The sequence below is a fragment of the Neodiprion pinetum genome, chromosome 2 (genome assembly GCF_021155775.2).
Source record: "Neodiprion pinetum isolate iyNeoPine1 chromosome 2, iyNeoPine1.2, whole genome shotgun sequence".
NCBI classification, from domain to species: Eukaryota; Metazoa; Arthropoda; class Insecta; order Hymenoptera; family Diprionidae; genus Neodiprion; species Neodiprion pinetum.
Window position 1 is genome coordinate 24,312,457 of NC_060233.1, and position 21,792 is coordinate 24,334,248.

At 35.5% G+C, this 21,792-nt stretch overlaps 1 protein-coding gene across 3 annotated transcripts in view; it reads left to right on the plus strand.

Annotated features, from left to right (window-relative positions):
* The first annotated feature begins 254 nt into the window (after positions 1-254).
* Positions 255-21,792, plus strand: part of Shab (Shaker cognate b) — a 122,168-nt gene continuing 100,630 nt past the window's right edge. For all 3 annotated transcript variants that reach the window (XM_069133296.1, XM_069133297.1, XM_046610545.2), the window contains exons 1-2: positions 255-795; positions 18,394-19,366. In XM_069133296.1, the coding sequence (XP_068989397.1) occupies positions 18,521-19,366 (846 nt within the window). In that variant the 5' untranslated portion in view covers positions 255-795; positions 18,394-18,520. The remainder of the gene's footprint in view (positions 796-18,393; positions 19,367-21,792) is intronic.

Sequence of the window (21,792 nt, forward strand, 5' to 3'; positions counted from 1 at the left end):
CAACTGAAGTCAAGTAGTGAGATCAAATTTCGCTACCTGAACACTGGACTCCGTTTCTTCTGCAATATACATGTAAAAAAAAATTCTCTTATTGTGAGCATAAATTTCGTGACCGCGAAATAAAGCGGAGCTGCGACGGGTTTGCGTATCAAAATTTAGGGTGGTCGAGTCAGGCGAATCAGGCAGGCGCAGCTGGCCCGATTCCAAGTACCGCCTCGACGTCAACGCAGAGCCAGGAGCAGCAACGGCAGCAACCACAAAGCAGCAGCAGCAGCAGCAGCAGTACTCGCAGAAGCAGTAGCAGCACGAGCAGCTGAGTGTCTCAATCGTGCATTTACCCGCTGCTGCTGTCGGAATTTCTGCAGTCATTTAACAATCATTTGGTGTATCGATCTGCCTCGCGCGGCATAGTGTCTCAGTCACGTTTTCGCCGTTGTTATTGGTGTTGTTATTGTTAGTATTGTTATTGCTAATCATTTAAATGTTGAAATTGTTATTGTTTACAGCAGCTAGTCAATAGCAGTAGTGGTAGTAGTTAATAATAGAAGTGGCGATGCGAGTCGTATTGTTATACACGATATGTTAATGGTGGAGACTGAAGGTAGATCACTCGATTTATACATTAGGACGGTAACTAATCGATAACTGTTCAGTGGATTGTCGATATTGCATATGACGAATCATAGTGAAAGAAGTTTTTGCGGTATTCGCCCTTGTCGTTTGGAATAATGTGAAATGTGAACAAGTGAATTTTTTATAACTCTGCAAACATTCCCAGCAGTATTGAAGAGGAAGGTAAATATAAATCGTTACATTCAACTTGTAACGTATATATATATATATATATATATATATGTGTGTGTGTATATACATATAGAATAAGTATATCCACCCATGCAAAGGCTTCACTGTATAGGTATAATATACGCACGTATGTATGAGACCTATTTATGAATGGATTACGTGCATTATAGTTATGTGCACTTGATACGTAAGCTTATAATTATACGTATTGGTTATTCACCCCTGGCAAGAATAGTAGCAATAGCGACAATTCTAATAATAATGTCACTCGAACGTAACATCGATTATATGATGTGTATTTCAAAGCGCGACTCATCGTTTGACATTACCTGAAGTATAATATGCATAAAGTTTTTCGGAAGAAACATGGAAAAGTATTTTAAAATAAAACTGCGAAGGGCGTAAAAATTTGAAAAGTCATTTGAATCTTCAGGAAATGGTCAATATTTTTCAGGATAATGCTGCTACAAAGTTGCTTCTGAACGGGATCGATTTCGTGGGTAACCGGGCGAGGCAGAGCGTCCGTCCGTTAAAGGGGCCAAACCAGGGTATATTTTATTACAAGTGTAACATATATACTCAGTCCATACCGTGCACATTGACATTACTGTTTGCTCTTTATACATGTATAAACCCAGCTGCTGTATTAATGTCATGCGATCGTTAAAGCAGTCGGTTTTGCTTTAGAAAAGTTGATGTACTTTATTCAGATAGTACATTGACGTACAGCAGAGAGCTATACAGCTATTGTTAATATTTCGTTGGGGAATTGCATGATATTTTATTGATATAATTATGAATTTTTGATGCAATCACACTAATCTTCGCGTTATGATCATCAAGGTCAAGGCTTGTCAAAATTCATTTCGGTTCTCTTTTTATATTTTTCCGTACGCCTGGCAAGGCGCCCCGGTTCGCCGAGGGCAATCGATACGAGGGTTGTGAATTTGTGTTATTCAGGTCACAGCGTAAGTGTGAGTAGGTCGGACCGTTGACATTCAAATGATTTGTGCGATTTACGCAAAGTTGCTGCTGCTTTTTTCCATATACTTATGTGTTTTGCGGGTATTCTTAGTTCGTCATATGCTGTTTCTGTCATGCTCAGACTATTTTCATGTCGTTCTCTTTGCAAGTGAGTTAAAGTTATAGAGTTACATTCGATGCCAGGCAATTTATTTATACCTAACTCTCACCTCGTTGTTACTATCGTCAACCCATCACTGCTCGTTGTAAGGAAATAATTTACGTCGCAAGCCAGTATATAATAATACATGTATACCCGTAGAATGCAGCAATTAACAATACAGATTTTATGGCTGTTCGACGCTGCTTAGATTTAATACAATTGTTTGAGTATGGCGACTAAAATTAGTGCAAAATTACTGTGATAAACGAATTCTTCCGGTGGTGCCTTGACTTCACAGTAAAACGAATTAGCTCAGATTACGTTTGTGAGTATTACTGTGCGAATTATTATATGCCTAGGGTTGAAAACCATTTTTTGATTACTCAAATGTTCACCAAGTTTTTTATTTCCCCCTCACTATTATACATCCAATAAAAAATACATTCGTCTCAATCCAATAGTTCCTACAGGTCAACCATGCAACTATTTTTGTTTGCCATTTTCGGGATTTGTGACCTCGAAAATCTTGGCACACTATCTCTCATACAACTCGAACTGTTATTAAATAATCTGGTACACGATTCAAAATTAGCAAATTTTCACTATGAAATTTTACTTAATCACCCCAAAAATTTTTGCATACAAGTTTTCCTTCGATTGAAACGAATCTTAACATATTACCGCACAATGCTGTTTTACGTATGCATTCAAAACAACTCAGAAACATTGCAGGAATATTTACGTTTGCTGATTCTGGTCAAAATATTAGAAATTCTGCCGTTATGTTATAAACTAGTCGCTACTTCCTGATCATCGATCACGTATCAGCAGTACTATAAAGTTGTTTGTTTACTATTTGTTTTAAACTAATTACGGTGTAATCGTGAAACACCATTATTCCTACAGCCTCGTACGTCAATGTTTATGAAGTAGTATTATCACGTATATCCACATCTTACGCATTACTTTGATAGTTTAAAGGGGAGGCTCCATCGACCAAAGCAGCTACATGAACATAAGTCGCAGACAGCTGCCGATTTTTTTCTAAGTGTATTTTTGTACTCTGGAAAACATGCCACGGAGTTCGAAGTGGTAAAAAAATATTTGTACGCCGCCGATTTTCTGTATTGGACATAAAGTAAGACAACAAAAATCTGAAAATATTGTTTGTTCGGAATAGTACACTGAACGTGCACTACAAATTTTAGCCCAAAATATTTAAAGCTGTCGAGATGTACTTTAAAGGATGAAAAATGTCATTTTTCGAAGATTTTTTAATGCTACCTTTTTTTTAAACTGTAGAAAATTTCATGTCAAAAGAAAGGTGTTACAATGTTAGTACTTGCCGTGAATAATTGTGGAGATCTATATTTACTCTGCTGAATGTATTGCAATACATATACCTGTAGTAAATATTGTTTACTAACCAATCTTCACTCCGCGGTGAATAAAAAAAAAATTCCAGTCGGGCCACTGAAATTTTCATATCAATTCTGTTATTTTCAAATTATATTGCTGAACGAAAAAAATGTTCAAGTTGAAAGTTGAGTTTTAAAGCAACATATTTATTCGCTATATCACATCATAAACGTGTTGAAATGACACAAATATCGAGAAATAAGTGAATAATTTCAAATAAATTAAAATTAAAGTAAATAAAGTACCATTCTTTCTTAGTTTTTTTCTCATAAAGTAAAAAGACCGATTTATAAATCGGTTTACGAGTTACAACTCGTAATTGCATAATCTATTTTCAATAATTCATACCCCTGAAACTATTCACCGTAAGTACCAACATTGTAGAATCTTTTTGCATGAAATTAACCACAGTTTACGAAAAAAAAAGTGGAGGAGACCAAGGCTAGTTGTCACACTATTTACTCTCTGATTGTTAGAATTTTTTTGTATAAAATTTTTTTCAATTTGAAACATGGGGTATTGTAAATGCATCCATTGCACACCTAGAGTTGATTAGTAGTTGTTCCAAAGCAAGTTTGAATAGGGTTTGTCGAATTTTTAAAAAAAGTTTCGGAGGGTGACAACTTCCCATGAGGCGGGGTAAATTGTCCCAAGCATGTTAAATGACAAAAGTGAATAAAAATTGGTGAATAAATTTTTTGGTCCTTTGTTTTGTTGTTTTTGTTTTGATATAAGAAACTCGGGTTTTCAATGTGTATTTTTAAGCAATAATTCTTTTCTCCGTTGTTTTTTTTCTTGGAAATCACGAAACAGTCGTCCTAGACTCGAAAAATCCCGAAAAACTTGACCCGAATTGAGAAAACTACGGAAAAGTCGAAATGGGGCAAGTTGTCGCGAAATTATTTTTATATGCGGCAACTTGCCCCAACCCGAATTTATATTTAAAAAAGTGCATATCTTGATGATCCGCTATTCAAATATCAAAAATATATATATCAAATAAAAGCGACAAGAATCACCTTTCCGATCATCTTATTGCGAAATATCCCAAGGCAGCCAAGAATATGAGAAACAAACATATTTAGAAGATGGAATATAATTACTTACCAGGTCTAATTTCAATGTTTCAATCATTGTAAGGCCGTATATGTGGCGATATTCTAGTTAACAACATTCATTTGTTTCAAACATTGATGTCACGGAGTAGTAGGAAGGAGACACCACTCTGCTATAAAACTTGTCCCCAGTCTTGAGGTAACATAAAATAGTACATTGTGTATCTAGGGCGGAAAGTGAGCGATTGACGCGAGTGCGAGGCTCAGCCCAAACTCGCACGAGCGTATATCGCTTTCCGCCCATGGTGCACGCGATACTTTTTGTCCACAACCTGTACCGAAAGTTTGCCTTGAGTGCACCAGAGAAGCGGTATACCACTTCATTTTGCGCCCGCTCATTTGTCACCGGTCGGGAAAAAGCCACTTTGCGCGCCTTTACATGCATACTTACGTTACCCCAAAAACCGAACCTGCCTCTGACCGAACGCTGCTTGACTGTTGTCTCCTTCCTGCTATTCCGTGATTGAACTACAACTTTAATCTATAACGCCGCTCATCGCAGCATCTAGCGATGGAGTTATGAATTTTCTGACAATTAACCCGTGTGACAACCATAGACTTAGAGATAGACTGCGCGGTCCACGGACTTATGGACGGAGCCTTTCCCTGCGGGGATGCGGCGAAAGGATGCACACGGATGTGTACGTACGTGCAGTTGTTTGTTATTATTGTATAGGTTAGGTCAGAAGGTAGCCGGTCACGGACTGAGAATTCAGAATAATACAACAGGCCTTATTATGTAGCGCCTAACTGCAAAAACAGATCTTTCTCAAATTCACAAAAACAATGTGAAGTCGAAGTAGAGAATAAGGCTACATTTCACCTGTAAGTATAAGTAACGCTTCTGGAACTGTAAATAATGTGAATACTGTGATTCCAAGTAATGTATTTGTATCTATATTCCTTCAAGTTTTCCGAAAAATATTGAGAGGTGTAGGATATGGCTTATTACGATAGGGTTGACGAACACAAGTGTGCCAAAGTATGCTTATTTATGTTCATGTCATCTTTCACCGGAAACATTCGATCGAACATCTGCTTTCAAAGTTAGGCTGAAAGACGATGCTATTCCAAATGTGAGTTCAATTTATAGTTTTTGAATACAAATATATTTCCGCATGTGAATATAAATCATTTATTTATATAGGTTATATATACAATAATTTACGAATTATTCAACGCGATGTTTTCTGTTCATTCTGTCATTGTATTATATTGTTTTTTTTTTTTAGTTTTTTCTTTGCTTACATTTATACTCAGTAATATTCCGGTTCTATGTCAGGTACTTTCCACCTTTATAAAATGTACGCCGGAATTAAAATTGGATTTAAAAAAAATGTGCTTACCTGCACTGTTTCTTATAAAAAAAGAATTGAAGCTGTGTTCGTACATACCTATACAGTTCGAGGAAATAGTTTATCACAACGATCTGTCCGAAAAACTAATACTACCTAAAGTGAATCGTTTAAACGTGGCGCCCGAAAACTTAGCTCATCGATATGGCCGACGTGCTACCACATGTACTCTCCCCAAGGCTCATACCCCTCGCCGTCAAGCCTAGCTTACGCTCCGTCAGCGCAGTCCGTGCACCGAGTTGAAGCCCTAATCAGAAAGAGAAAGTAACAGCGGGAGCCGACTTCTCACTCTAATCGGTAACTTGGTAGGGGAAACACATAGCTTATACAAGCATGCGTGCTTGCCTTATTTGCTTTCCCCGTGGCCGCTCCCCACTCTTCCGACCGTGCAACAGAGAGGTGGGTCTCCCGCTGCTGCTTTCTTTTTTTAATTAGGGCTTCAGCTCAGTGCACGGACCGCGCAGTCTATCTCCGTAAGTTTATGGTGACAACTAGCCCCGGCCTCGCCCGCCCCGCCGAGTATTAAAAAATCGTTAAAAGACGACATTTTCGATCCTTCGCAGTGCACTTCCTTCTTCAGTTTTTAATATTATTGGTTGAAGTTTGTTGTGTACATTCAGTTCACTTATGCGAACAAACAATAGTTTCAGATTTTTGATATCATGCTTTATATCGAATATAGAAAATCGGCGGGGTATAAATACTTTTTTACCGCTTCGAACTCCATGGCATGTTTTTCTGAGCGCAAAAATACATTTAAAAAAAAATCGACAGCTATCTGCGACCTAGGCTTCATGTATAGCTGTTTTGGTCGTTGGAGCCCCCTTAATTGAATCTACCCGAAACAATGGATACTAAAGTAAAAGTCTAAGAGGCAGTGGCCAGCAAAGTCACGTCATTTGACCATGCAAATGCTCTATCTTATTATACTCTCTAAATATAGGTTATAATCGATTTCTAAGTCTGGCTGCCCTTCGGCGTAACCTTCAGCTTGTAGGCGGGGCTGAAAAGGGTAAAAAGAATGAATAAATTCATGTGAAATGACCAAGGCTGATCTTACGTTTTTTAGTAGGTAATAATGTTTTGATTACGAAATTAATAATGCCAGATTCTTTGGATAGGACCAAAATACCGCCAGGCGACGACAAAAGGGCACGAAAATGTACCCCGCTCAAAGTATAACTTGTGTTTGCGAAATAAATCTTTTATTTTCAACTTTTGACTATAAAAATGGTCGCTCAACTATAGTGGTGAGCAGTAAGTTCTTTGCAAAAGTTGCGTTAATAGCGTGGCAAAAACGGATGACGTCAAGCGAATAAAAGTAAGAGTAAATTGTAACTATGCAATCGAGATCAAAATTAAAGCACAAGCAGATCATCGTATGTTCCAAACGCTTAACTTTTCTGCCATACTGATACGTGATTTGGCAGCTCGCAGCTGTCAGCGTACACCGGGTACCCATTACTTTACATGAAAAATGGAAACACCCTTCCATTGGGTTCAAAGATTAATTATCATCAGCTGAATGAACAAAAATACTCAACTTTTTTGCAATAGGGACGATCGGATGTTCGCGTTTCTAGTCTTTAATCCTTTCATGCATACATTTTTCCTTACATACACGGTTCTCTTGAAATTTGGCCTACGTGGACTTTTGGGGTCGCTGATTACGAATCTGAACTATAAATTCAAAAATTCGTAATGGCGAATCTAATATGGCTTACGAAGGAAAAAACAAGAAAAATTTTTTGGCGTGTACTCGTATTAAGTTTGTGTAATAATTGGCATTTGGATTTTCATGGTAGATCTGCAGAAAATGCTTTTTTTCGTCGAAAAGTATGAACTTCGACCATTTGGTGACCACATGGTAGCCCAGAATTTGAAAAAAAATCAGAATTCTAAGACTTTTCAAACCAATTGATATAAAATTTGGTACACGACCTTTCATTTTTAATTCAGATGTATGTGTTTCTGCATCGGTATCGTCCGCCACTTGGAAATTTTTCGCGGATGGTAGTTTATCCCGGTCACTTCTCTTCGAACATCTAACAAACTAATCTGATCTATTAACTCTTTTATTCACACTGGGACGCTCAGTACCCACCTTTTTTTGCAGTTTTTTTATTCATCAAACTATTTTTTTAGTAACATTTGTTGAATTTATGGGTTCCACGTGGACCTTAAAGTATTTTTAAGTCTAAAAAAATTGTAATTTATTTATCTATTCATTGCAAAAATAACACATGTAAGCAAATGGCATGCTGTACGTTTACGTATTCAATAAATCACGTTACTTCATATCACATGTACAAATGCAGTGATAAGTCGTCATTGCTTGTTTGTTTCATCCAACTACGTACATAATAATACCATGATTGTTTTTATTTCATTTCACAATCACCTGGATCATCCTTATTCGATTATGAATCCGTTGGAACAGACAAAAATTAAATTTGTGACACAAAAGATGGTCTACAGCTGCTCGGAAGTTGTCACTCTACGTATCTCGCATTGTCCTGAACCAACTTTCACTAGCCTACCAACCACTAACTTGAATTTGCCTATCTTTCAGCACCACTAACTTTTCCAACAGTATGTCTGATATAATCCCAATACCTTACTTTAAATGGTATGCACTGAGCACAATACTATTCCCAAATCACCTGTAATCATATAAAGCAGACTACAAACTTTATAACCATTCAATTACAGTATAAATGCAATAGTATAAATGTATAGTGACCAGTTGCATGCTTCTCGTTTTGTATGTGATCGATGTTTTGTATATTTTTCTACAGAAATCTAAATTTTTCTTATTATCAGTCCATTGACAGGAATTATACTCATTGTCAGTCTTAATGACAGTCAAAATCAGGATGTGAGCTTGATGAATGCTTCAGAACCAAGGGATTAGTCACTTACGATATAGAATGGATGTCCTGGATTATATACCACCCACTCGATATGAGAAATCATTAACTTACAGAGCACAACTTGAAAATAGCTATTTTAGGCAACTCAGACTGTAAACTCCAAGGTTGAATATGATGATATCTGTTTCAGGAACATTCAAAATAAACAATATGCAAAACTTGAACCAGTGAAAATACCTGAAATATGAACTGGAATCTATACGTATAGGTATACTAACTATACGTATAGGTCAACATACCATGAAACAAGGACTCATTTACCAGATCATGACTGATAAGAAGAGAAAACAACATTTTTAATTGAGATGAAGTGACTACTTCCAACTGCAAATAAAACAACAATGTAATCTACAAAGTCTGTTGGAAAAAAGATTGGAAAAAAAAGTTACGAGCAAAACTGGGAAAATATTACATTAAACCAACGTTAACAAAACAGTTTTGTATATAGCGTAGCAATAGGAATAAATAGACAGAATACACAGAAGCATTCTATCAGCTCAGAAAGAAGAAAAATTATCGTCCAATGTAAAATATTTATAAATCGCCGGAGAATTTGAATTACTCGAGTAAATATAGTTCTGTTAATTGTTATTTCATTTCTCAAAATGTTTTCAATTGCAGAAAAAAAGAGTAACAATCTCCATTTCATTGTATAAAAATGGTATTAATTAAAAAAAAAAACTTAGCGTAGTTAACACAAACCTAACGTCACATTAACATATGTCAACAATACATTTATTAGAATTACATTTTATCTAATTTTCGTAGCGATTGGTCTAAATTTCTGATTCACCAGCAACGTGATCACAAATCGGTAAGGTTCACAAACATCTTATGAATAATCTAACGTTAATCGGAGTTATTTTTCCTTTTCATTCATTTGACAGAACGCGTCGTACGCTCGAAATCAAACTGTAATATTTTGAACACATCGTATTTAAAAAAAGTCAACATGAAACTGAATGCACTTTACTTTTTACTTTCAAGTGTGTGCAAATTCCCCAAAATAACATATGTATTTCGAGATCTTGCAACGTAGGTCTGATTGTGAGCATGTGGCATGTATTATTAATTGGTAATTTGGTGTTAAGAGTATAAAACTGTGTAAAATAAAGTTTTATATTTAGACTGACAAAGGGTATCCCTGGTTAAGAGGGGCCAAATGCCCCTGTTTCGGGATTTTTAAATTACCTGTTCAGAAATGTTTCTTAGGTCAGAAAAACAGGTGCCCAGTGGTTCATAACCACTGAAATAGAGATATACCTATTTCAGTGTTCATAATTCAATAACCCCCTCCACCCGCTCCAGGGGGTGAAAAACGACATTTAATGCATTTCATTTTTTATCTCAAAACTCGATTGACGGATCCGTATGAAAAAAATTATTAATATCCATTACCAAAAGACCCTTTAGGTGAATTAATTTGGGCGCGAAGGACCACTCCTAAGGTGCCGAAAAAAGTTAATTTGAGTTAAAAATCGTTATATTTCTTAATCAAGTCGATGTAACAAAACTTTTTTTTCCTTCATTTCATTGCTTTAGGTGTATAGTACCCCTATGAATTATTTCAGATTTTTGCGAGTGGTGCGCCACGTCGAAAATTACGATTTATGCACATTTTTACCATTCTTTTACGATTTTGACCATGTCTTAAGGAAAAGTTAATTGAATATCCTTGAAATTGCGAGATTACACTTTCAAGTCATAATATCCCTAACATCCAGCCTCGCCATCTTGTACGCGAGAGCTTTGAGTCGGTGAAATGTCTTATTTCAGGGCTGAAAATGTTGAATCGTGACAATTTAACATTTTTCTTCCAATTCATTCTCGCCCATAGTAAATTGAGATGGGAATACCGATATTCCTTTTCTACTTGCACTTATGGACACCGTTAATCGCAACAGCTTTTCCTTACGTGTACCCGCTCCTTGTGAAATCGATCCAATATGAATAACATTTATCAAAGAAAATCCTATTCTGGACAAAAAAAAAAAACGTCTTTATGCAAACCGTTCACAATCTGTACCACGAATGGGTTTGTTATAGGTATTGCAAGATCTTTTGAAGCAAACAAAAATGATGCGCACATCTTAAAATATGTCTTGAAAAAGGAACATAGACTCAGTAGTATTTTGAAACCAGGAGATAATTTCATTCTAGATACAGGTTTTCGTGATGTTATAGATATTTAAAAAAATAAAGGTTATCGAGTACTCATACCTGCATTGAAAGGGAATCGGAACCAACTTACGACAGATGAATCCAATGAATCACGTTTTGTTAGCAAAATTCGGTGGGTAACTGAAGCTGTTCATGGAAATTATAGGACAGAAATACAGACTCTTGCATCATCAGTTCCGGAATAAACTTTCAGCCGTTGCTAAGGCGTACTATCAGTTCTCACGTTTTCTTCACAATCTAACTGGTAAACGTCTCAATTCATATGTTGGAAAACTAAATATCATAATCGACAGAATGAAATTAAAAAGGTACGAGAACAATGTCCTCGTCGAAAAAATTGCTGCAGCCAATTATAACAGAAAGAGTATGCCCTTTAGTGAAATATCATCTGCGGATTTAAACGGTTTTCGGAAAATCACATTTGAAGATTTGGAATTGTTTTTCACTTGATCCTACCAACTTTCTCAGGCTATATCCTATCTGACAGAAATGCTTGGGAAGATCATTTGCTCCTATCAAATTATCTGAAGGAAGAACCACAATCAAAGGATACTGTTGCAGCTGTGCAAATGGTCTGCGAACAATTGGATGTTGTTCTCACGTGGCTGCTCTTGTGTACCATTTGTTTTACCGCCGGTGTTTATCAAAAATAGTTCAACCCGTGCAAATGTTATCAAAATTATTTGACGTGGAAAATGTTTGTCCCATTATTGATGAGGATAGTGACGAAGACTAGATAATTAATTCATATAGAAGACTAGAAAGTCGGTTCTGCAAGTGTAAAATCTTTTTTTAATTTTAGTTAGTATCATATTTATCACTAATATCTTATTTTATTTTAAAAGTCTGATTTTGAGTTGTTGATAAATTGGAAATCCCAAGTATATTCAGTCAACTTTTCCTTAAGACATGGTCAAAATAGTAAAAGAACGGTAAAAATGTGCATAAATCGCAATTTTCGACGTGGCGCACCACTCGCAAAACTCTGGAATAATTCATAGAGGTACTATACACCTAAAGCAATGAAATGAAGAAAAAAAAAAGTTTTGTTACATCGACTTGATTTCGAAATATAACGATTTTTAACTCAAATTGATTTTTTTCGGTACTTTGGGAGTGGCCCTTCACGGCCAAATTAATTCACCTAAAGGGTCTTTTGGTAATAGATATTAATAATTTTTTTCATACGTATCCGTCAATCGAGTTTTGGGATAGAAAATGAAATGCATTAAATGTAATTTTTCACCCCCTGGAGAAAGTGGAGGACGTTATTGAATTATGAACACTGAAATAGGCATATCTCTACTTCAGTGGTTATGAACCACTGGGAACCTGTTTTTCTGACTTAAGAAACTTTTCTGCACAGGTAATTTAGAAATCCCGAAACAGGCGCATTTGGCCCCTCTTAACCAAGAATACCCTTCGAGTTATACTTATTGTACTTGACGGTTGAATGAAGTGTTTTTCAAAAAAAAAAAAGGGATAAATATATTGATTATTTGTTAGAAAATTGAAATAGTCGTATGTACGTATAGGTGCGCCAATCGGATCAGCAGTACTGGTATTTTGCGTTCTCATCGTGGTGATCTTAGTGGCGATATCAACTATGAATGGCAACAAGTATAAAAGTTGTGGTTTACTGACAATTAGTTGATCGGTTACTTGGGACCAACAGTATCATTGCCGCATACTTACAAAAAGTAATGAAGTCTAGGCAAATGTATCGAAAATATAAAAAAATCTGCCAAGTTACCAAAACCACATCACATTAAAGATACAAGAACGACTTAGGTATTGCCAGTTTCCGTCATGAAATTAGGAAAAAACCTCAAGCCCTAGGATCTCTCAGCCAGTCATCGCGAAGTCAGACCTCGCTGTTTCGTATAGTGTTACCGAAACATCAATACAAGAGCTCCGTACTCGTAGCATAAAGCCCGAAAAATTATTCTTGGATGTGTCGAAGTATAAATAGAACATGTATCAATAGATTTTATTTAAAGCTATTTCCGTAGCGAGATAGTTCACCACCTAGTGCCCGTTTATTGTACTGGTATACTGATATTTACGATGAATATACTTACATACGAGTATACTCTACTTGCTTCAAAGCATGTGGTGTTTCTTTCACCTCGTCAACAAATTAGTGCAACTGATTCAACCAGTTACACCAAACAAGTTCCGGTTAGATTGATGAAGTTTGGCTTTCAATCGATGTAAATTTTTTGTCGGTTAGATTTATGTGCTTATTTTATTTAAAGTACATAATTGTTTCCGTCAACTAACATGCGACTTAGAGAAACGGTGCATAAACTTGAAATGAAATAATATTTAGTTGACTCAATTTCGAAAATACATCGAAAGGTTCACTCGAACCAATACTCCATTCGATACAACAAGAAAAGACTTTTGACTCAAGGAATTCATTTGAATAAATCATTTTGACAAACTAACTATATCGAAAGCGTTGAATTAAAGTTATCGTATTTGGAACAAATAAGGGATACTAGATTGAAGTGAATGAACTCCAACAAAATCTGTTTTGTTGGTTCGAAATGTCCTTTCCCTCCGTTTGAAACTTCATTTCTGACAGAGGCTCAAAATGTATTTGTATTTTACTAGATTGTTCTAAACATTTTCTGATTTTAGAGAATTGGCGCGTCAGAAATAGCAAGTTAAATGTACAGATAGAGTTGGTGCCAAAAATTTTAAAGAACTCGGGCTATGTTTGTCGACTACTACTTCTACATGCAAAATTGCGAAGCAGATCTAAGATCGCAACTTCCGATCTTGAACAATATCCCATATGTATAGTAATACATTGTCCCATATCGATAATAACCAATTTCTGGAGTTTGTTTAAAAAATAATTTCGAAGACCTGCCCGCATAAATAGCATGTAGACCTTAGACCTGTGATCGAATTCTTAAATCACTTGATCGATATGTCGTATATAATAACATAATTTAACCACTTACGATACTTGGTTTCCATCGATGCTCTTACACGTGGTTGGCTTAGACTTGATTTCCGCAGTTGATTGTGATTTTCATACTCATCTTTATAGCCCGGTCAATCTGCATTTAAAATCTTTTGCATTTAAAAAAGTATTGTCCTTGAAAATTACATTATAATGGTTCGTGGAATAGGCTTACTGGGGAAACCACGTAAAAAAAAAAAACACGTCGAGTACACTACCTTATAGGTGGCGTGGAAATGTGTGCATATCATGTATAACGTGACTCTTACAATCGCGATATCTCAGAAATGGTGACTCTTGGAAAAAAAATTATGAAAACCATTTTTGTAGATAATTTGAGGATCTACAACTTTGGTCGAAGGTACTTTTTCGATAAAACTCACCGTTTCCGAAAAAAATCCAAAAAACCTCAAATTTTGACCTTTGACCCCGAATAACTTTTGTAGCTCACATGGGATTAATGGGGACTTTTGAAACTTTCTTTCTGATGGTGAACCCAAGCTCTCCACAAAAATTCAGCTTTCCCCCAATTTTGGCTATTTCAAATGTCTAGATTGACTAGATTGACTGGGCTATTTAACGGTGGAGGGTCGACATGACATAAATGATCATCAAGTCACTACATGAGGTATAAATATCACAATCTCAGTTTCAATCTATGCATTTTACGTAATTCTAAAACACTATTTTACACTTCATTTGCAATCTGCATGTCGTATTTGATGTCTCGTCGTACATTTATTTGTTTACTTATTTGCATATTTGATCTACCCGTGTTTATTTTTTCGTTTATGTAAATTATCTTCTACTGTTGCTCTATATTCATATTGTGCAACCTACTTTTTGGGAGAACTTAATTCATAATGTTAAAGTGTGACAATACATTTTTAGGAAAAATCGTTATTTCACAACATGAAGATTGAGTATGAAATTTCAGTTAACTCTAACGAAACAAAACATATTCATATTTTGCAAATTCGACTCCTTCAAATTCATTTTAGAGTTGCGAAACAGTATTTTTTGTTTCAATATTTTGTTGTATTGTAACGTTACTGATTTGAATCTTGTGTTTCGTTTTCCTGTTAAGGTTTTTCAATTGTTTGCAATGCAATATGACCGTGTACCGGTGCTCAAAATAAGTATACATAATATTACCCGTATGTAAAATGTTCATGTTGTTATGGAATTGTACCAATATAATGTCACCAAAATTTTTATTCGACTCTGCAAGTGGCGATAAAAGAACTCTTTGTATTCTCGGAAAACTCTCCTTCGTAACCATCGAACTATACGAAACTATCGTTTGGTCGTTCAAATAATTTATTACCTTCGTCTGAATGAATGTATATAATGTTGAACACGTTATTCTTGCACACAACCATAAAGTATTCTCTGCATAAATAAACACATAATTGTATGTCTTCTCGTTCGGGACACAACAACGTTCACTTAGTCAAGCTTGTTTTATGGCTATTGCACATCCTTCTCCGACACTATATATATTTGGGAATTGCTTAGATTATATCCTTAGTACTTTATGAGACATTTATCATTGATAGTGTTTCACATACTCTCTTTTTCTATCGTTAACAAATAAACAGTTTTAATTGGCCACTGCTGAAACACTTAAGGGGGTGCCCTGGTCGATTTCGACATTAATGTGTACATCTACAAATCTCAAAGTCCACGTATCTCAAACGCGGAAAAACGCTTAAAGGCCCCATTCTATATGTTGGGAATGCCCCATATGCAATTCTGAACAAAAATACTTCAATTTGTTTCCTTAGACGCAGAATTAAAGAAATGTCATGAATTCTGCAAATTTACTACTGTGATTTCGGAGTATGTTTGTTGAGAATTACATATAGAATGTGGCTGTTAACCCAGATAACTCTTTAACTCACTCTGGGACGCTCAGCGTCCCACCTTTTTGTGTAGCTTTTCATTTATTAAGCTACTTTTTGGTAACAACTCTCGAATTTTTTGATTCCACGTGGTTCCTGAAATGTTTCTGAGTCTAAAAAACAAATTCTTTTATTTATATATTGCAAATTTAAAGAATTTTTTAACCTACCTTCTACTTATTAAGCTACTTTTTTGGTAACAACTCTCGAATTATTTGGTCCCACGTGGTCACTGAAATATTTATAACAATACGTCTAGAATAAAAAGAAAATTTATTTATTTATTTAGTGCACATGTAAACAAATGGTGGAAATCTCTACTTTTCCATGAAGAAAAGCATTCTCTCCTAATCTACCATGAAATTCAGAATGCCAATTTTTACTCAAACTTATTACACACCAAAAAATTTTACAAAATTAAATCAAAATTTTTCGATTTATTGTTTTTGTCTGTCCACTATGTTAGATCCACTATTTTGACTTTTTAAATTTCGAATTCAGATTCACAATTTGCGACCCCGAAAGCCCATGTATGCAAAATTTCAAGGGAATCGTATGTAAGAAAAATGCATGCATGAAAGGATTAAGCCCTTTTTCACGTTTGTCAATGAGATACATGAACTACGATATTTGGAGATATATATACGTTAACGTTGAAATCGATCAGGGCACTCCCTTAATATCGTTAATTGAAAAAATTTCTAGTTATTTTCCATATAACTTTCAATTATACGCTTTATACGGATATGCTTCTGGCTTCTGATGCAGAGGCTGTCTTTATTTATTATCATTTTTTTCAATTTATTTGTCTGAGGTGAATAAATAAATGGTTGTTAGAAGTTCTGGATAGACAATATACTTCCTCTGCATACTGATTTGCAAGGCTTTCAACCTGTTTTGTTATAGTCTGCTTTTTGTATACACTTCTATGTTTTAGCTCATCTCAACTCTCAGTCTTGGTATATTTATTTCAATATTTCGGCACTTGAACAGTTTTTATGCGTTAACAGTTACTACTCCTCTGCCTGTTATCTGGTGAGATTCTCTCAGACGTGATGCGCCATGGAGTCGTGTGGCCACACCTACGTGATTGACGCAACGCACGATATACATATGCAATCTGTTTGTCCAAATCCAACTTTACTCACATTGTTGTTACTATATCCTCTGTATTTGCGTCGGACGCCCCACTATAGTTATAGTTAATGTTTGTTTTCAGTGTTTGCTTCTCTCTCTTCTGTAAAATTATTTCTACCAGGCACTACTTATACCGTATTTCTTTATTTTATTTTCAACTTGAAGTCTCACTCGCTCGATCTTTCTTGCAATGATGTACGTCATGACCGATCTATTTATACAAACAAGCATTCTTACGATGAAATACACATTTACTCGTCACAAATTCTTCAAAAAATGGATAAAAAGGGAATTTTAATGTGATATCAATGGACTTGGAGTTGCATACATTACTAAGTATAGGATAATCATGGCATCAACTTGTTTAACGATTTCAAGATGTTTATTTGGCATAAGAAAAATAGTATTGGATAAAGGAATTAATACACACCGTCGAATATGATTACGGATCACTCATCCTACACGCGTTCTTCCCGCCATCCACCATCTGTTGGATTTTCGTAATTCAATTCTCGAGTACATTCTCCACATAACCTAAACAGGATACAAGTAGAGGACATAAAACATATAACAATCAATTTTGGAGGAAATACTGGTCAATGTTGACCACCACTAATCACTTCGTGTAATGAATTACGTTGAAATTACCAATTACATTCGTAATTTGTAATTGAGTAAAAAACAAAAATACTACGATTATAATTTCTAAATAGAAAAATTTTGATTACAAATTACAAATGTAATCAGTGACGGTTTTCATTCTAATTACAAATTATAAATGTATATAATTGGTATCGATTTTTTTTTGCAATTATAAATTAGGAATGTCACTAAAATTTTTTTAAATTAATAAACACATTCGTAATTTTTAATTAAAATGTAATTAATTAAAACAGTGCCCAGAATTGTCAATATAAAGCATCCTTAAACATCGATTTTCAATTCAATAAAGTCCGTTCTGTGCCCCTGTCGTGGAATGACAGGTGAATTTGTTATATTGCGGTCCGGTCGATAAAAACGCCGTTTGCTTCATCCTATTACAACCCGTTAATCGTGAAAGAGGGAGGCACCTAGCGCAGAGTTCCTTAGTGAACTATAAGATGCTAACTCTAGTAATTTTTTTACAAGTGGATATTCATTTACAGATTAGTTCAAGAATGATTGTAAGATTTCGAAGATTTCTGTCAATTGCATTCGATCTCAAGCTATTTTAGATCATTTCTATTTCAAAGATGTTGAGTAATTCGAGTAATTTCAACTGCGATTGATTTCTTTTCTCTCTATAGGTATTGATTGTAGCGTGAAAAGTTCTAGTACTTGGATCTCTAAACTGAGATCTATAACATCGTAGGATCAAAGCGTTGTAGATACATCGATTATACACAAAGATGCAGTAAAGTTGTGTTAGATCAACTGACCACGAACACTGTTTTTTGTTTTAGGACTAACATTAAGATGTGGCCAACTGGTGGGAGGTTAGTAAAAGAGGACCAGAGTTCCACTGGCGGATGAAACTGAAAGGCGACTGATCGTCAAGCATAGATTGACATTCAAGCTAAAGTTAATCTCATGCTGAACGACAGAAGGTTTGATGATGAAACGGGTGCCGACCCAGAACGCAACGGAAATGGAGTTCCTACTTCGATTTATACTCAGGTCCCTCATCTTGAGTCAACGATGGACTCTTTCACATATGACCCATCGCTTGTCACGGTTGGAAACATGTCGAACCTTGGGAACCTTGGTAGCCTGGGCAATAAAGAAGTTCGTTATGCTTCATTCTCAACAGTTCCAGCTTCGCTACCATCGATGCTTCCGCCACCGTTGCCACCACCCCCACCACCTCTTCCTCTTCACATGCAACAACGCATTTATTCGCGTTCCATGACATCCTTACCACCGGAGCCTTTCATGCTGATGCGTTCAAAAGCTTTGAACAGAAGAGTCTGCATTAATGTCGGTGGTGTTAAACACGAAGTTCTTTGGCGTACTCTGGAAAGACTGCCTCACACTCGTCTCGGACGTCTCCGAGACTGCAATACTCACGAAGCAATAACTGAGCTTTGTGACGATTACTCGCTTATAGACAACGAATTTTTTTTCGATCGACATCCCAAGTCGTTTAGCTCAATATTAAATTTCTACAGGACTGGGAAACTCCATTTAGTTGACGAGATGTGCGTTCTAGCATTCAGCGATGACTTAGAGTACTGGGGTATCGACGAGCTTTATCTCGAAAGCTGCTGCCAGCACAAATACCACCAACGGAAGGAGCACGTTCACGAGGAAATGAGAAAGGAGGCCGAGTCTCTTCGGCAACGAGAGGAGGAGGAATTCGGGGAAGGAAAATGTGCGCAATATCAAAAATGTCTCTGGGATCTTCTCGAAAAACCAACAACCTCTATAGCTGCCAGGGTGAGTCATGTTTTCTTATAATATACGTTTACAAATGTTTGTAGCGCGGAGGCATGCACATGGATCGTATATCACTCTACAAATACTTGTTAGCATCAGTGAAATGGTGAAGATACTGTATAATTAACAATCAATAATATTCAACGTTGCATCATTTAGTTAAACGCGTTTTCCAAATATGCCTTACAAGGAGCATCAGTTTGGTGTCCCCCCCCCCCCCCCCATTTTGTCGTTGCACCTCACGTATGTTGTAGAACATTGAAAACTAAAAGACTCGTATTATTATTTATCGGCAGAAAAACTGTTTAACTGGGTGAATCTTGCTCCCAAAAATGTGCATTCGATGAGGTGGTTTCTCAATTTTGGATAGAAGCACTTCATGGATTTGAATGAAACCAACGCTGCAATGTTTCTATTCATTAATAGAACATTTCAGCGTTCGCTTCATTCTAATGCAACAAGTGCATCAAGAAATCATCCCGCTGTGTGCCCATCTTTGGGAATCGATTTCACCGCTTTAAATCGTTTTTCTGTCGATAAAAAAGGGGGACACCAAATTGGTGTTCCTTGTTAGGTGTATAATGTTCATTTGCCCATAACCATATCACGTTTAGTTTGCATGTTTATATAACTAATCTAGCTAAAAATGAAGGATATATTGCTGGGAAAAATAATTTGTTCGTATTAGTTACGAGTTTGGTAACTTCAGCTGTTTTTTGTTCTAAATTATGCAACAAAATAATCTAGTTTTTGAGATATTACAACTATATGTTCATTAAAATGTATCTAGACAGCATCAAGAGACTTTTAAGGTTTGAATGCTTAAAATTATGGAAAACTTACTACATTCGACAGTGATGTAGTAAGGGGAAATGAGACAACCGCATTATTCATTCACAATTAATTGGATGAAAATCTGATGCTATCGAATCCCCTGTACATCGCATGCATACATACGTATCATACATAAGTAGCAATCGTTTTCTCATATGCTAGAAAATCGAAATTGTATTTTCTGTGAATAATAAAGCAGTATACGAATACAAGTCAGAAAAAAAGTTTCTGTACACAAGACCAGTTTGGCCGATCGCCAAGAAGATCAGATTTGTTTCTTTTAGAACTCGTTGAAATCAATTATATTTATAAATTGGTAGTAAGTATAAGATATCACGAGCGTGCTCATGCCATGCCACTTAAAAAAAGACAGGTAAGCAGAGTAATAGATTTTTATAATTTAATGTACCTATAGCGCTACCGAGAATAAACAATATCAATATAGTGTTTTGAAAGTTTGGAAAAAATAACGAATATACGGATATTTGAATTTTATAACGTCTAAAAATTCATGTCTCTATACATATCCAAATTACCGAATGATTATATTTCACTTTTATCCGCAGGAAGTGGGCTTTTTATTATACGATACAAGAACTAGGTTTAAAAAATTCACGAACGTCTCTAACTCTTGCAGTTCAAATAAAGTAACATGTGATCAAAAATTATATAATACGATTGACTTATACATATGGGATTTTTCATCTCGAAAAGTCTATTTTAATAAAATTGGAGCAACAAAAAATCACTGCAATCAAGCGTATTCGAAAACTAAGAAAATAGTAGCATCAAGAATTATAAAGATGAAGTTAAGTCGATTGCGTTGAATTTATTAAAATAGCCTGTTCTCAACAGAACAGTAAATCAAAAAATCCGCATTTAATCGACTAAAATTTATTTATTACTGATTTTTAAATGGTTATATTTTTGTTCCGGTCGGCCAATGTCGTATCATTTGTTTATTTATTGATAAATGAGACGAGTTTTTTCTGTTGAACCTCAACTTCTCACAATATCTTTGTATTCAAAATCATTCAAGGTCATAATTGAAAAACATTTGCTAACACTCTTTCAAATTCAGACAATCTGTATGTAGTATCCCGTCACGACTAAATTGAGCCTAATTGACTCATTTAAATTACACGGGAGTTTGGCACTAAAAAAATACAATAAAAATGTGACCTCTCTAAAATTAATAATGACAAAAGTTTCTCTATTTGAAATTGCTGTTTTTGAGATAGCCATATTGACAAATTTTACACACTAGTGGAGACTTTTTTCTTCGTTAGCACTACAAAAGTGTCAAATTTCAGAACCGTTTTTGTCTGAGGTTAGCTGACGTGAATCCACTAACTTATATAATACAAAAAGAAAAATGTGCCACACTTTTATTGTGATAAACATACAGTATTATTTTACCAATTCGCATACTTTTTATAGTAGGTGTAACAAGATAAGTTATCATATACAGACATTATACACATCAATAGCTGATTTCTAATTCGCTTCATACGTCGTACAAAACTTTGCTGTTCCGCAATTCACTCGTAATGTAGGTATAGTATATCATTTAGTCACGCATGGAATATATA